At 36.7% G+C, this 16,571-nt stretch overlaps 1 protein-coding gene across 1 annotated transcript in view; it reads left to right on the top strand.

Moving 5' to 3' along the window:
- Positions 1-691: 691 nt before the first annotated feature.
- Positions 692-16,571, top strand: part of RANBP17 (RAN binding protein 17) — a 302,985-nt gene continuing 287,105 nt past the window's right edge. The window contains exons 1-5 of the mRNA XM_077757358.1: positions 692-715; positions 1,185-1,331; positions 4,690-4,780; positions 13,151-13,317; positions 16,351-16,416. Coding sequence (XP_077613484.1) covers positions 692-715; positions 1,185-1,331; positions 4,690-4,780; positions 13,151-13,317; positions 16,351-16,416 — 495 coding nt within the window. The remainder of the gene's footprint in view (positions 716-1,184; positions 1,332-4,689; positions 4,781-13,150; positions 13,318-16,350; positions 16,417-16,571) is intronic.

The following is a 16,571-nucleotide window of genomic DNA, read 5'->3' as shown; positions in this document are numbered from 1 at the left end:
TTTTTTTTTTTTTTTTTTTTTTTTTTTGTTATCCAAAGAATTAGTTCTCTCTCTAATTCAAGTGAAGTACTTTGGGGACACCTGGGTGGCTGAGTCAGTTAAGCATCCGACTTTGGCCTAGATCATGATCTTGTCCTTCCCTAGTTTGAGCCCCGTGTCAGGCTCTGATAGCTAGCTGATAGCTAGCTCAGAGCCTAGAGCCTGTTTCAGATTCTGTGTCTCCATCTCTTTTTCTGCCCCTCTTCTGCTTGTGCCTGCCTGCTCTCTCTCTCTCTCTCAAAAATAAATAAACATTAAAATATTTTTTAAAAAGTGAAGTAGTTTTAGTCAAATGCCTTTAACAAAAATTGTTTTAAGCTGAGAAGAATGCTGATCTCATTTTTCTCCAGATTTTATCCATGTGTTTTATATCTTCAGATGAAATTATTAAACAGAACGAATTATTCTTTGTGCCTATAAAGTAGGAGGCTACAACATGATAAGTAGTTATTACCCTGCTAGAAATAACATGGGGTTAGGTCATAGTTCCTGAAAATTATGACAGAGTTTGCCTGCAGCTCTATGAGTCATTAGTTCATAAGCCCCAAATCAGTGTATATTTATAATTATCTTTGTTGTTTTATGGATGGATCCATTGAAGTTCTTACAGTTTGAGAAATAATGTAATTGGCATAGTGCCTGCCCCTTGTGCATGACCGTTCTCCCCGCCTATCTCGTTAGCTTCATTTGGCATCTCGTCCTTGCTGTCTTCCAGTGACATTGACCTTTTAATTCCTTGAGATGATTACACTCTGTTATGGGCCCTGGCTATTTCTTTGCTTGGACTGCTGTCTAGTCTTTTTTTGTTTGGCTCACCCTTTTAGGATAAATGATACCACTGTAGGCAGTAACATTTGAAAGTAATTGAAAGTAGTTACTACTTTTAGGTAAGTCCTTCTCTTTCTATACTGTTACTTTTTCACCACAGCACTATCAATTTATAAATAAGTAATTTGGAATTGGGAGATAGGCCTTTCTTGTTCACCACTGTGACCCCTAGTTAGTAGTTGTAACTCCGTAAGCATTTATTCAGTTGATGAATAACAGGCATGATATTCGCATCCCTCCGGTCCTGTGATTAATACATTTACCTTATTTTTGTCTTTCACACAAGTAAAATGTTAATTTCTTTTTTTCTTCTCAAGAGTTTGGCCGAGTTGGAAGTATTATGTACTCACCTCTACATAGGGACTGATCTTACACAGAGAATAGAGGCTGAGAAAGCACTCCTGGAACTTATTGACAGCCCAGAATGCCTCAGCAAGTGTCAACTTTTATTAGAACAAGGAACAGTAAGTATTTGATAACAGCCATTAACCATGAAAGATCAGTAGATATATGTCAATGTTAATGAACTTGTGTAGCTTAGCAATGATAATTGATAGATAGTATTGCATGTCCTTTTAGTATAGTTTATTTCACTGTCAAAGTGATTAGTCATAGAAGGAATTGGAAAGCCTGGAAAGCAAACTTAGAGAAGAGGCCAAGAGGTGGAAATAGGCATGAACTGAAATAATTTCTTGATTCTTCTTGGCCCCTTTTGATGTCTCATATCAGTAGTGGGCTGAGGTTGCATTTTTAGAAAGCTGATTAGGAGCTTTAAAAAAATTGTAATTCACTCTAAAACATGAAGGAATGATTTACAGGAATGCTAACTCTTGCATGCCTCCCTTCTAGAGATTCGTAGCTATTCACTCAGCAGTCATGGGGCAAATACTTAAATGTAAAACCAGGCATAGTACTACCTACTTGCTTTATGTTCATGTGTTAAAGTGACTTTTAGTTTAGTTGGGGAGGCATAAATGTGTAAATAAAAAGCTATAAAACGATATGGTAGGAGACTGTATGGGCTAGAACAGAGGTCAGCAAACTTTTTCTATAAAGGGCCAGATTGTAAATATTATGGGTTTTTCAGGCTAAGAGGCTAAATCAAGGATATTTTGTAAGTACATCTGTAAGAAGAGAGAAAACAATTTCCACACCGTTTTATTGATGAAACTTAAAATAATTGAGGGCAGTTTTTTGTAATACGGATCTACTCAAACGAATGAAATGATTCTTCTGGGGATAACACAGTTGACTTAATTGGGGTTCAGAGTTAGTATTTCGGTCATCAAGTTGATTGCAGATGTTCATGTGTAGAGTTACTACTGATCTGTAAAGAGATTTTTTATATTTTATCTTTGAAAATGTCTTTTCACACAGATAGGTACTGCCACATCTCAGTATCAGTCCATAAGCATATACTTTTAATTAGGCATAGTCATCACTTAGAAGGCATGTATAAAACTCTGTTAAAACTGCTCTTGATGTTTGCCTTTCAGAATGTCATTACGTTGCATATTAGTTCATTTCGATTGAAGGTTAGGTGGAGACTCCTTAATTGCTCGCTCAGTTAAATAGATTTTAAAATATGGAAATTTCCTTTGCACTTACATCAGGGTCTGAAAAATGCTGCTGAAACTGCAGTTGGCGCTCAGAAAATATGCCCAAGAATAGAGATCTTGAAGCTCGTTGTAACTTTGATGGTGTGGAAAGTGTGTAAAGCAGCTTCATACGAGTTGTGATTGAAACAGTGTTTAGTTATTATCGAAATGACTTTTGCTGCATTTTCAGTTTTATAATATAAGTACTAAGCACTGTTTGCCTTTTAGGAAAGTTTGTAACTTTAGGGTGAATTCATTAAATTACATTATCAAGTTTGCAGCCAAAGCTAATTTTCAAAGCCAGTTCGTATTCAACAATAGTGGTTTAGAATGGTTCTTCTCTTCAGAAAATGTCAGTCTCAGCCCTGAGCTACACAAAGTTGCAGTAAGACCTTACCNCAGAAGTTCACAAGAGTGAACTGAAGTCTACTGTTAACACCGCCAATTCATTAACACATGATAGACTCCAGTAATTTACCACAAGGTATCTGCTGAGGAGTAATACAATGCATAACTGTAGGTTTTAGACTCTTAAATTTGTATACGCTTTGTAAATTTGTACAACTAAGCCCTTTTCTGCTCCATATACTTTTATCACGACTTGGGACACACCTTAGCAGATACCACTTCAGGATGTGCATAGTTAGTGTTTTCTCAGCATCTCTGAAATATTTCTGGCCTGTAGTTCCACACAGGCACTTCACAGAGATCTTTAGTCACTTCAGACTTAGCATTGACTCCTGGAATAAGTGGATAATACTGGTAACAGTATGAGCAGAATTAGTAAGATCTGTCAGCTCATCAGGAGCCAGAGAACTTGCCCCAAATCATTTGCCTTGTTTAAAGTTGACTTTTCATGTTGCTCCCATGTCTTCAATTGCTCGAGCATTGTTCTCATTGAAAGGCTAGTAGTCTGTAACTTCAGCAGCTACAATAAAATAATGGTGATTTAATTAAAGTTATTGGTAAATGACTTTCCTTGCTTGGCTAACACATGAGTCACTTCAAAACTTTGATCTCAGCCCCATTTTCTTTTTGTGAGGAGATTCCACCGTGAGGAGATATTCTGTTTTAATTTTCTGCTTTTTCGAACTGTTGATTTTCTGTGAGTTATGAATACTGTCATGAATACTTAGTCTGATACTGTCAACATATATCATATTCTTTTAGGGCAGCTGTGGTGCCGTAAAGAGCACATTGCTCTGCTATCTGATTCAGTAACAAATTATCCAAACTCTACTGTGCCTTAAAAGTTAGACATTTGAAAATCTGCTTTTATCTTTTCTTGTTTTGACATGATGGTTATGCACTCGTAACAATCAAAGGCACATGTCATGGCAATACCCATAGCACTGTAGGCGCTGTGGAGTTATAAGTATATTATTGCAATTTATAATGCACTGAGCAGCAGTAGGAGGCAATGAGTGCCACATACAGTGTGTCTCAGCTACTCCACTCTGCTGTTATAGCATGAAAGCAGCTGTAGATAACATACAAATGAGTGAGCATGACTGTGTCATAATAAACTTTATGGACACTGAAATCTGGGTTTCATATATTTTTCACATGTGGCAAAATATTGTTATTATTATTTTTATCTTTTCCCCAATTGTTTAAAATAGTAAAAACCATGCCTAGCCCACAGACTAGGGGATTTGATCCATGGGCCTTAGTTTGCTGACCTCTGGTAAAGAGAAAAAAAGGAAATAACAAGAAACTGCTGGAGGTATAGTGACTAACAGAACCAAATTTTTAAGGACTGAGTACACTGTTAAGATAATCGGTGGCCAAAGAGTACAGTATAGTAACACATGGATCTGATGGAGCGGGGAGATCGGGGTGGGAAAGTCATTGAAAGGATCTAAAAGGCTTTTGTGGTCAGAGGATGGTGAAGAGTTGAACCACGTGAATTTGAAGAGATAATCAGAGGCCAGAACATACAGTATTCTGGAGACATGGTAAGAGTATTTTATTTGAACTTGATCAGAATAGTTTTTTCTCTTGATTATTTGCTGCTGTTTGAAAAAGAGACCTATACCTTCCTCAGCTACTGATTGTACACATTTATGTGTATTTTTATATATGTATTTTATTCATTGTAAATCTGCCAGTTTGGAAAACCAAAAAAACTTCCCTATTGCTTAGGAAAAGTTCTTATCATAGTGTTTTGATGATTCTAATTTCATTTGTGGTAATAATAAATACAACTTATCATTCCTTACAGACATCCTATGCTCAGCTCCTTGCGGCAACGTGTCTTTCGAAACTTGTTAGCCGAGTCAGTCCTTTGCCAGTCGAACAGAGGGTAGATATAAGTAAGTGATTTCTTAAACTTTTTATAAAATTATATTTTGTTTTTTTAATTAATGTATATTTGACACACAATGTTACATTATTTAAAGTTACATATTAAAATAATGTTTTCCTTTTAAATATGTTAAACAAGCGTGCAAGTTGTTTAAAATTCTCTCATTTTTTTCTATTTTTTTTTCTACTTCTGAGAGAGAGAGAGAGTGAGACAGCATGAGCAGGGGAGGGTCAGAGAGAGAGGGAGATATAGAATCTGAAATAGGCTCCAGGCTCTGAGCTAGGTGTCAGCACAGAGCCCGACACAGGGTTCAAACCCACAAACCATGAGATCATGACCTAGCCGAAGTCGGACGCTTAACCGACTGAGCCACCCAGGCACCCTTAAAATTCTGTCATTTTAAAGATGAGTTATCAAGGCTCCTTTATGCATCTAGTGGTAAACAATGATACATTATACAACAACATGTAATCAAAAAGGCATTTGCTTAGTTTAATAATAAATCGTAACAAGCATTTTATCGTGTGTACTATTTGGTAAGGTTTGTACTGTCTCATTTTATCCATCAATCTTATGGAGTGGGCACTATGGTTATCCTCATTTTTCACACATGTGTGTGCATGTGTGTGTGTGAGAGGGGGAGGGACAGAGAATCCCAAGCGGGCTCCGCACTGTGCTGTAGCTCAGAGCCCTATGTCAGGCTCCTTCCCACAAACGGTGAGATCATGACCTGAGCCAAAATCAAGAGCTGGATGCTTAACCAACCAAGCCCCTGGGCACCTCTATTGGACTTACTTTGTACACACGCCCACACACCCACACATCCACACATTTTAAATAGGTCTTATTTTTTTAGAGCAGTTTTAGGTTTGCAACAAAATTGGGGAAAAAGTAGCGTTCTCATATCCTCTGTTCCCCACACATGTATAGCCTCCCCCCAGTCTTAATATCTTGCACCAGAAGAGCATTAGTTATTTATTGATGAACCTGCATTGACACAGGATCACTACCGAAAGACCGTAGTTCACATCAGGTTCATTCCTGGTGGTGTGCATTCTGTGGGTTTGCATAAACGTATAATGACACGTATAGCATTCTACAGCATAGTTTCACTGCCCCCCCCAATCCTCCGTGTTCCTCCCTTTCCTCTAACCCCTGATCACCGCTAATCTTTTTGCTGTTTTCATAGTGTCTTTTACAGAATGTCACATAGTTGGAATCATACAGTGTGTAGCCTTTTCAGATTGGCTTCTTTTACTTGGTAATATGCATTTAACATTGTCCCATGCATTTTCATGCCTTAGTAGCTCATTTCTTGTTAGCGGTAAATGATGCAGCATTGTCTGGATGCACTACAGTTTATTCATTCACCTGCTGACGAACACCTTGCTTGTTTCTAAGTTTTGACAGTTATGAACAAATCCTAAAGCAGGTTTTTGTGTGGACATAGGTTTTCAGCTCATTTGGGTAAATACTAAGGAGATTGGTTGTTAGATTGTATGGGAAGAGTATGTTTAATTTTGTAAAGAATCGTCATACTGTCTTCCAAAGTGGCTGTACCATTTTGCATTCTCACCTGCAGTGAATGAGAATTCCTGTTGCTCCACATTCTTGCCAACATTTGAGGTTTTCAGTGTTTTGGATTTGGGCCGTTCTAGTAGGTGTGTTTTAATTTGCAGTCCCCTGATGACATATGATTGAACATCTTTCCATATGTTTATTTACCATCTGTATATTGTTTGATGAGGTATCTAAGTCTTTTGCTCGTTTTGAAATCAAGTTGTTTGTCTTCTTCTTGTTGAGTTTTAAGAGTTTCTGTAAATTTAGGTAGCAGTCCTTTATCAGCTAAGGCTTTTGCAAGGATTTTCTCTCAGTCTGTGGCTTTCCTTCTCATTGTCTTCATGTTGTCTCTTGCAGAGCATAAGTTTTGAATTTTAACTGTGTCCAGCTTATCACTATTTCTTTCATGGAGTGTGCCTTTGTTGTTATGTGTAAAAAGTCATTGCAAACCCAAGATGGTCTAGATTTTTTTCCTGTGTTGCCCCCAAGGAATTTTTCCTATAGTTTTGCACTTTACATTTAGGGCTGTGGTCCATTCGAGTTGGTATTTGTGAAGAGTGTAAGGTGTGTGCCTAGATTCATTTTTTGGCATGTGGATGCCCGGTTGTTTCGGCACCACTCGTCGAAAAGACTATTCATTCTTTTTTGCCTTTGTCCCTTTGTCAAAGATTTATTGACTGTATTCACGTGTGTCTGTTTCTGGACTTTCTGTTCTTTCTGTTCCATTGATCACCAGAACCACACTGTCTTGACTGCTGTAGTTTTATAATAAATCTTGAAGTTGGGTACTATCAGACCTCCATCTTTGTTCTCCTTCAGTATTGTGGTGGCTATTGTAGGTTGTTTGCCTCTCTGTGTAAACCTTAAAACCAGTTTTATAAACATCCACAAAATCATTTGTTGGGATTTTGATTTGGATTGCATTGCATCTACAGACCAGTTGGGGAAGAACTCACAGTTTGACAATATTTTTTTATTTTTTTTTTAAGGTTTTTTTTTAATTATATCTAGGAGAGAGAGAGAGAGACAGCGTGAGCAGGGGAGGGTCAGAGAGAGAGGGAGTCACAGACTGAAACAGGCTCCAGGCTCTGAGCTGGCAGTCAGCACAGAGCCTGACGCGGGGCCCGAACTCACGAACCGCGAGATCATGACCTAAGTGAAAGTCGGACGCTTAACCGACTAAGCCACCTAGGCGCCCCGACAATATTGAGTCTTCTTACCCATGAACCTGAAATCTCTCTCCATTTATTCTTCTTTGATTTCATCTGCCAGCTTTAGGTTTTTTTGTATGTTCTTTTTCTTTTTTTTTTTTAATTTTTTTAATGTTTTATTTATTTCTAGGAGAGAGAGAGACAGCGTGAGCAGGGAAGGGTCAGAGAGAGAGGGAGACACAGACTCTGAAACAGGCTCCAGGCTCTGAGCTGGCAGTCAGCACAGAGCCCGATGCGGGGCTCGAACCCGCGAACCGTGAGATCATGACCTAAGCGAAAGTCGGACGCTTAACCGACTAAGCCACCCAGGCGCCCCTGTATGTTCTCTTTCAAGTTGAGAAAAGTTCCCCTCTGTTGTTCCTGGTTTGCTAAGAGTATTTATTATTTATTTTATTATAAGTTTTGTTAAATGGTTTTTCTACATCTAATAATATGATCATGTGATTTTTCTTTTTTCCTCTCCTGATTACATTAATTGATTTTCAAATGTTGAGCCAGACTTGCATAACTTGGGAGAAATTCCACTTGGTTGTGGTTTATAATTCTTTTTATGCATTGTTAGATTTGATTTACTAATAATTTTATTGAGGATTTTTCTTTATGTTGATGAGAGACATTGGTCTATAGTTTCTTATAACATCTTTGTCAGGTTTTGTTTTTAAGATAGTGCTGGCCTCATAGAATGAGTTAGGAGGAATTCTCTTGCTTCTGTTTTCTGGAAGAGATTGAAGATAATTGATACAATTTCTGCCTTAAATGTTTGGTAGAATCCACCAATGAACCCATCAGGGCCTGGTGCAGAATAGTTAACTAATTCAATTTACTTAAAAGATATAGGCCTCCTGTCAGATTCTCTATTTGACTTATATTTTTTAAATAAATACTTAAATAAAAAGAGGAGTACTCATTAAAGGAAATTTGGAAAACAAAAAGAGAAAAGTAGAAACTTACAACACAATTTCAAGCAACAAATGACGTGTTCCCTTTATGAATTCCTTTGGTTTGACTTGCCGCTCTTATTTCTGCATTTAGATTAGAATATTTGTCATGACATGCCTGACATGTGTTAGTAGAATAATTGGCATGTAGTTAAAGTGGAAAACATGAAGAACTGCCTCAACAGTCACATTGCCTTTACATCATCTCAAAAGTCTTCAGTTTTTTATGATATGGTCCCAGACTATGTATCTCATTATTTTCCAACATTAACCTATTGTCAGTTCTCTGTATTCATCACACTATTTTCTGCCTTTATTAGTATAATTAACAATGACTTATCAGTTAAATACCATTTCCACAGCTTAGTATTGAAGTCCCCGTATGAGCTTCTAATACTGGACCATTCTTGTAGCCATGTATCTTCATTGGTACTAGCCTAGTAGTTGTGCTAGAAGATCTTCACCTCATGCTGTGTTATTTCTACCCTTCTTATGTTGTTTCTTTAGTTTGAAAGTGATCCTTTTCATCTTCTATTCAAATGAAAATGTAGCTTAAGTTTCATTACCTATATGAAATAGTTCTCTTATCTTGCTTCCTTCTTTCTTTCCTTCCCTTCAAACAGCTTTACTGAGCTGTAGTTTACATACCATAAAGTTCACTTGTTTTAAGTGTACAATGAATGATTTTTAGTAAATTTATAATGTCATGTGAAAATTATCACAGTTCAGGATTGGAATTTTCTGTCATCCCCAGAAGATCCCTCATGCTCAGTTAGTCTTGCTCTTATAACCCCTACCACTAAGATGATTTCTGCCTCTGTAGATTCACCTTTTGTGAGTATTTCATAAAAATAAAATCATACCATACTGGCTTCTTTCACTAAGCAAAATGTTTTTGAGATCTATCCATGTTGTAACATATAGCAATATTTTTTTCCTTATTTATTGTAGGGTAGTATTCCGTTGTATAGATATACGAAATCTTGTTGTCCATTCACTACTTGATGGACATTTTGGCCTTTTGGCCAAATGTTTCTGCCTTTTGGCCACCATGAATAATGCTATTGTAAACACTGACATAACAAGTCTTTGTATGGACATAAGTTTTCATTTCTTATGAGTAGATAACTTAGGAGTGGAATTGCTGGGTCATAAGTAAGTTTATGCTTAACTTTCTTTTAATTAAAAAAATGATTTTATTTTTAGAGAGAGAACCCATGTGCAAGTAGGGAAGAGGGGCAGAGGGAGAGAGAGAGAATCTCAAGCAGACTTCACACTCAGTGTGGAGCGTGATGCGAGGTTCAGTCCCTTGACTATGAGATCATGACCTGAGCCAAAATCAGGAATTGGACCCTCAACTGATTGAGCCACCCAGGCACCCTAGTTTATGCTTAACTTTTCTTTCTTTCTTTTTTTAATGTTTATTTATTTTAGAGAGAGAGAGAGTGTGAGTGGGAGAGGGATGGGGGGGGGGCCAGAGAGAGGGAGAGAGAATCTCAAGCAGGTTCTGCATTGTCAGCACAGAGCCCGACATGGGGCTCAAACCCACAAACAATTGAGATCATGACCTGAGCCGAAATCAAGAGTAATGTGCTTAACTAATTGAGCCACCGAGGCGCCGCATGCTTAACTTTTAAAGAAATTGCCAAACTGTGTTCCAAAGTGCCCGTACCATTTTGCATTTCTCACCAGCAGGGTGTTGAAGTCTCCAGTTTCTCCCCATCTTCACCTCATACGTTTTATTTTGGTCTTTTTATGGTAGTTTCTTTTTGTCTCATGTATTCTCTCTCTCTCTAAATATTTCCTTAGCTACCTCTTTAAGCATAGCTTATAGCTCAGATTTTTGTGTCCTTAGAATTTGGAGTTCTTTCCATCAAATAATTTTTTAGTTAAATATTGAGGTATTTACCCTCTCTTTCCTTTTTTCTGAAATACAATGCTAGCTGTGGGGACCAAAGGAGAGATCAAATCTTTCCTTTTCTTTTATAATCTTTTCATATATTTTTGATAGACTTTGTGTCATTTTCTTTTTTACCTGAGTTCAGTTAGCCAGTCAAAAAAAATTTCATATTAAATTCCCATATTGTGTAATACCAAAAACATCAATCTAATGGTAGTAAACTCCAAAGACTCTTTGCAAGTTTGGACTTAGAGTTATGAATTACTCATTACTACTAAAATATATAGTTTGGCCAGTATTTGGATGCAACAAACAAACAAAAACTTAAACCCAGACAGTTTGGCCACTGTAACAAGTTATTTCACCTCTTTAACCTTCATATCTTTTACCTAAGAAACAAGATAATAGTAATAATAGCATTAATAGCAGTATCCTCACATTGCTGAGAGGCACGTAAGGAGTTTGCTGGAAAGCCCTTCTAACGTACATCAAAGTTGCTAAGTGGTGTTGTTACACAGTGTTTGACCTTCAAAGAGACTCTAGTGCATAGCTTTCCAACTTTCTATCAACTTTTGTCTGGGAGGGTTTTTTTTTTTTTTTTTACGTGTCTTATTTCATTCTCCTGTGTATCTTCTTGAAGATTTCATGTTCTTGGTATGGCTTTTCCCTGTTATCTGGGGCTGGATGATGAGATTGGTGTTTTACTTGATGATTATCATTGACACTTACTAAACTGGAGCACTGTTAAAGGTTGTGTAAAAAGCATGGCGATGTTTTATGTAAAGCATTCAGCTCAAATAACAAAAATGTAGTCTATTACATTTTTTTCTGTCTTAGATAATAAACAAGTTAGCCAGTGCCTTTACTTGGGCATTCTGGCAAGGTATGTTTGTTGGCACATAGCTGAAATGTGGAAGTTGGTTTGTCTCCCATTTGGTTGTTCTGTTATTTTGACATTACCTTCCTAGTGGTTACTATCACCCACATATGGATTCCCCCACATCCCCTCCAGGTTAAAATTTTTCAAGATAATAAAAATAATTGAAATAAACAAGATTTTTTAAAAAATATTCTGGAAGCAGCAGCATCTTCTTAAGATTCATTATTGAAATAAAACATTACAAGTAATGAAGCTTAGGATATCCATATTACTTGAATCCATAGGAAGAAACTTTTCCCAATTTATCTTAATTCTAGGAAAATCTGGGGGCACATGGGTGGCTCCATCAGTTAAGTGTCCGTCTTCAGCTCAGGTCATGATCTTGTGGTTCCTGAGCTTGAGCTCTGTGTTTGGCTCTGTGCTGACAGCTCAGAGCCTGGAGCCTGCTTCAGATTCTGTGTCTCTCTTTCTCTCTCTGCCCCTCCTCTGCTCACACTCTGTCTCTCTAAAAAATAAATAAATACTAAAAAAAAAAAAGATTCTCTCGTCCCTTCTGTCCGTCACTACCTCACATACACATGTGTGCTCTCCAAAAAACAAAAAAACAAAGGAAAACATCTGAAAATTCTAGGAAAATCTGTGCTCTTTTAAAATAAATCTAATTTTTTTATTTGTATAATTATATCATCTTGATGTTAATTAAAATTAAGGTTGGAATATGGTAGTCATGAGAATTTTGTTTTTAATGTCAAGAATCTCACTACAGCTGTCAAGAACAACTATTGAAAGTGTTCTTAGATTTTGAAGTTGTTTCCATTAAAGCTATTCTTAGTGAAATATTGGGGTATTTACCTTTCCTTCACTCTTTTCTCTAAGGGCCTGCTGGCCTTTGAGGCCAAAGCAGAAATGGAATCTTTTCCTTTGAAAAAAATTTTTTCTTGTGCTTTTCTGTTAGACTTTTAGTATATTTGTTACTTGAGTTCAATTACTCAATCCATTAGGAAGCCCATAGCTGACTTTGCTACGCATTTCTAATGCTTTTGGTATATTCACTTTGTTCCAAACATTAATTTACTATTCTATTCTTACTTCCCTTAACTTATATACTTATTTTATCATACTGTTTGTATTTTTCTACGCCCAGGAAACAGGATAGTGTAGTCAGTTTTGCTATAACAAGACATATGCTTTCTTAGAAGTGACTGTGCATTGTCACACAATAAATCCAGAGGGCTCATGAGAGAAATTGGATATGGAAATAAAACTCAAACACTTTGTCAGTGACATGTTAACAAAGAGAAATCTAATAAAAGGTTTAGTAGAGTTTTACATATGTTAAATAGTTAAGAAATACTGAAATAGTAGAATAAATAAGATTTTATCTCAAAGACCTGAATCTTATTTGTGGATGTGGACCTCGGAAGGGTTGCAGTTTATGAACCAGAGGGAAGTGGAGGAAGGAAGGTGATCTGAAATAGGATGGAGAAGTATCAGAGCAGATGAGAATGTGTGAGGCTGATAACCCAGGAGGTGAGCTGAGCCAGCTTCTAGATGTTTGAGGTGCGTGCAGTTTGTGTATGATTTGCTTCATTAGGCCTGCTTAGCGTTTTCATATTCACCTGGCAGTTTTTTCTACATGAAAGCATGTAAAAGCAAAAGTGACATTCTTGTTATACTCAAATTATCCCCTAATATATAAATTGAACTAGAGCAAATTTCCTTTTTCACAGTAGGCCTTATAGCAGAAATGACTGTGTAAATAAGTATGTAGCTTGGAGAAAGGGATTAGCTTTTTGTCAAAGAATGTGTCATCACCAGCTGTTTTTCTTCACATGATTCACCTCATGTTACTGAAAAGTCCAAATGATCACAGAATATTTTCTTACAGGAAACTACATTCTTCATTATGTGGCATCACAGCCCAAGCTGGTGCCCTTTGTTATCCAAGCTCTAATTCAAGTCATTGCTAAAATCACCAAACTGGGATGGTTTGAGGTTCAAAAAGACCAGTTTGTCTTCAGAGAAATTATTGCTGATGTGAAGAAGTTCCTTCAGGTAAGAAGACATTATTACATTATTCTAACATCACAGGTTGCTTTTTTTGGTTTAGAAAACTTCTTTTCTTAAAGCCGTGTGGTTCTGTGGCTACCAGCACCATATTAATTATGATTTATTGCTTATCCTCTGGGCCCTTTATTTTTTTATTGCCAGTAAATGCGGATCATGCCATTATACAATTTCCAAACCAGAAGAATGCAAAGTATATTAGGAAACATCAGAAAATTAGAAAAATATACAGAAGTTAGAAAATTTCAAAAATACATGTTCGGTCATTTCTAACATGCAAGTCTGTGTGCTACATACACCACAAAACGTAGTATTTTTTATATATGATGTAATGTAATGCTCATCACATCTCTGTGTGGTGGACTTCATTTGCAGATGAGAAAACTGAAGCTTAGGAAAGTTAAGTAAATTGCATGAGGTTGCACAGTGACCTAGTAAAGCATAGAGCTAGTGCTTTCACAAGTCTTCTAACTTGAGATATTTTTAACTTTTACATAATACCATGTTGGCTATCTTAGTTTCTCAAGAATATTTTTAACTCAAATGATTCAAATTACATGGACATTTAACTTATGTGAATTCGGATACTTGGATTGCAAAAACTAGGAAAAAGAAAAAGCCAGAAGACGCTAACATAAATTGTGCTGGTGATTCCACTTGGCATCCCAGAGTATCATATGTCCTGAGGTGTGATACGGGAAACATAAATCTCCTCTTTCCAGTCTCCGCCTGCCTCTTAGGATGACCATCCTGCCTTGCCTAGGATGATTCAGATATTGAAAGATACGTATGTTTCATCTGAACAGGATCCCTAATTGCAAGAAATGTACTGTAGCTGGTGCTCTGCTGCAGAGGCAGTGATGTTACAGTTCTTGAGGAAAAACTGGCGGTTTGGATTGAGACAGGTTTCAGTATTGGTTTATTGGCAATTAGGGGCAATTTGGACTTTCTGAGATTTTACTTTGTATGCAGTATATCCCCGTGTAAGATGTAACTCTACCATTCAGTGTAATCCTAGAAACCTCAGACTATGAACCACTAGACTCTGCGGCTTCTCTTTCATTCGTGTTGTTTAAAAACCCTGGCTAACAAATATTTGATCATCTAAGCCTTCAGAGAAATAAATGTACTTTTAGCTCTGCGGAGAGCAGCCCTGGGCAGAGAGCTAGTTTATTCAGGGACAAATGAGTTTCTTAGTGTTGAGTTGTGCTCGTAATTTTGGCTAACAAAATAGCAGCCCTCTCTTGACATCTACTAAGATCACACACAGCTGTCAGGAATCATTGGCATAGACAAGAACAGACTTCTGAGTTTTTGGTTTTTTTTAATATATAAAATTAAGGCTGAAAACTGAATAGAATGAAGTCATTCTTGTTGGCTAACATTTCTCGAGCCCTCTTTCCAGTGGCTGCTAACCTGAACTTAAGTTGAGCTTTAATGTGCTTTTGTCAATTTTGGAAAACCAGAGGAAACAAAATGTTTTGTCGTCCAAGTTTATTAAAGTATCACACACAAACACACAAAAACACTTGCTTTCTGGGTATGACTTAACCTAACTTTGAGTCATGAGAAAAACAATTGACTTTTATGTTTAAGTACTCAAATATAGGACCACATGGTTCCTTTGGGTATTAGCAGCTTCTGTGAATTTTGTAGTAAAAGTTATTTTAAATTTGCTAAATCTTTAATGGCCTGAAGTTTTGTACATCTTTTCTCTGTGATTGCAGCCTTATTGCTGCCACAGTGCAAACATTTATGGTCTTCCTTTCTACATACATACCCACGAGAGCCTACTGTCTTCTGGGACAGTCCTATTCACACTGCTGATTCACAACAGGATAAGGAGCAGAATGGAAATCAACATGGTGCCTCCTTCACTGGGAAAGACTTGCTATGAAAAATATGCCAGCTGAGCTAAGCAGTGTACCTAGTAGGTACTTAGCTGTTTTGTATTTTTGTGCAAACTCTTTTATCTGGTCATGAACCGGTACCCAGCCATTCTCGGATTAGAATTGAGTTTGCAGACGACCAGCTGGTGGTCAGGGAACAGCACTTTGAGGAGCGTTGGCCTGGTGTGCACAGAGGACGGACAGTTCGGCAACAGGAAAGCTGTAGTTCCGTTCAGACAGTTCAGATTGTTGTGAAGGGCCATAAAGAATGAAAATGCAACAGTTATGGGATGTTTCTTTTGTTTATTTTTTTATTCTGAGCTGATAAATAACAAGGAATGACCAACTATAAAGTTAAGACTTGAAAAATTTGTTGTCTGTGTTAATGGTTTTTTATGATTACCCTATAATTAGATGTTAAATTTTTTATTTTTATACTTCTAGTGTGATTTTGCAATAGGGTAATTTGTTAGTAATGGTGCATGTAAAATCTGAATTTTGATTTGAAGGAAGTTTTTGAGCCTAAAATGGAAGCTGATTAAATTAAAACCTTTATAGAGGCTATGAAACTGTATTCCATATTGATAGTCATGTATTTACCCCAGTGCATTGGGCACTTTAGAGGCCTTCATTATAGATATCATAATAAATGCATATGCATGCACTATTAAATAATATTAAAAGGGCCTAAGTGATCTTATGTGATATTAGATTGAAGGATTTAAATTAGTTCCTAAGCTATTTATTAATTATATATTAAGTGCAGCTATCTCAGTAGCCTTTAAGTAAATTTATAGAACTAAAAAACTTTTTTTGTTCATTCTTATTCATAGTGTTATGGAAAGTATTAAACTAAAGTCTTGCATTTTAAGGTTTAGTTTAATATAAGTCCTAGCTGCTAAAAACATTTTGTAGAGGATAATGCAGTTCTAAGGTGGGTGAGCTTTCCTCCCCAATCAACTCTGTGTACCTAAATTTAGCCTTGAAGAAATGAACTTGAAATTATTTTTGTGGACCTCATAGTAACTTTTCTACATATTTTTAATAGTTATATTACTAAGAAGAATGATATTTCAGTATTTAATTATTTGTTTACAGTTACTTAGGGTCCACTTGGTTATTTTCTCCATAGGGCACTGTGGAGCACTGCATAATAGGAGTAATAATCCTTTCAGAGCTGACTCAGGAAATGAACCTGGTAAGCCTTCCATCTAATAGTGACATGAAGTTTACTAAGTAATGCTGGTGCTTTCGTATAAACTGTTTGTGTGGCATAAAACTCTGAATAATTGCCTGTCTTTTATCTATTTTATTGGTGGGGTAATTGGGCACTGGGACACTTTTATTATTGAA

Source organism: Crocuta crocuta, unplaced genomic scaffold, assembly GCF_008692635.1.
Source record: "Crocuta crocuta isolate KB4526 unplaced genomic scaffold, BGI_CrCroc_1.0 scaffold131, whole genome shotgun sequence".
NCBI classification, from domain to species: domain Eukaryota; kingdom Metazoa; phylum Chordata; class Mammalia; order Carnivora; family Hyaenidae; genus Crocuta; species Crocuta crocuta.
The sequence above is the reverse complement of the archived record's forward strand: the minus strand, read 5'-3'. Positions and strand labels throughout refer to the sequence as shown.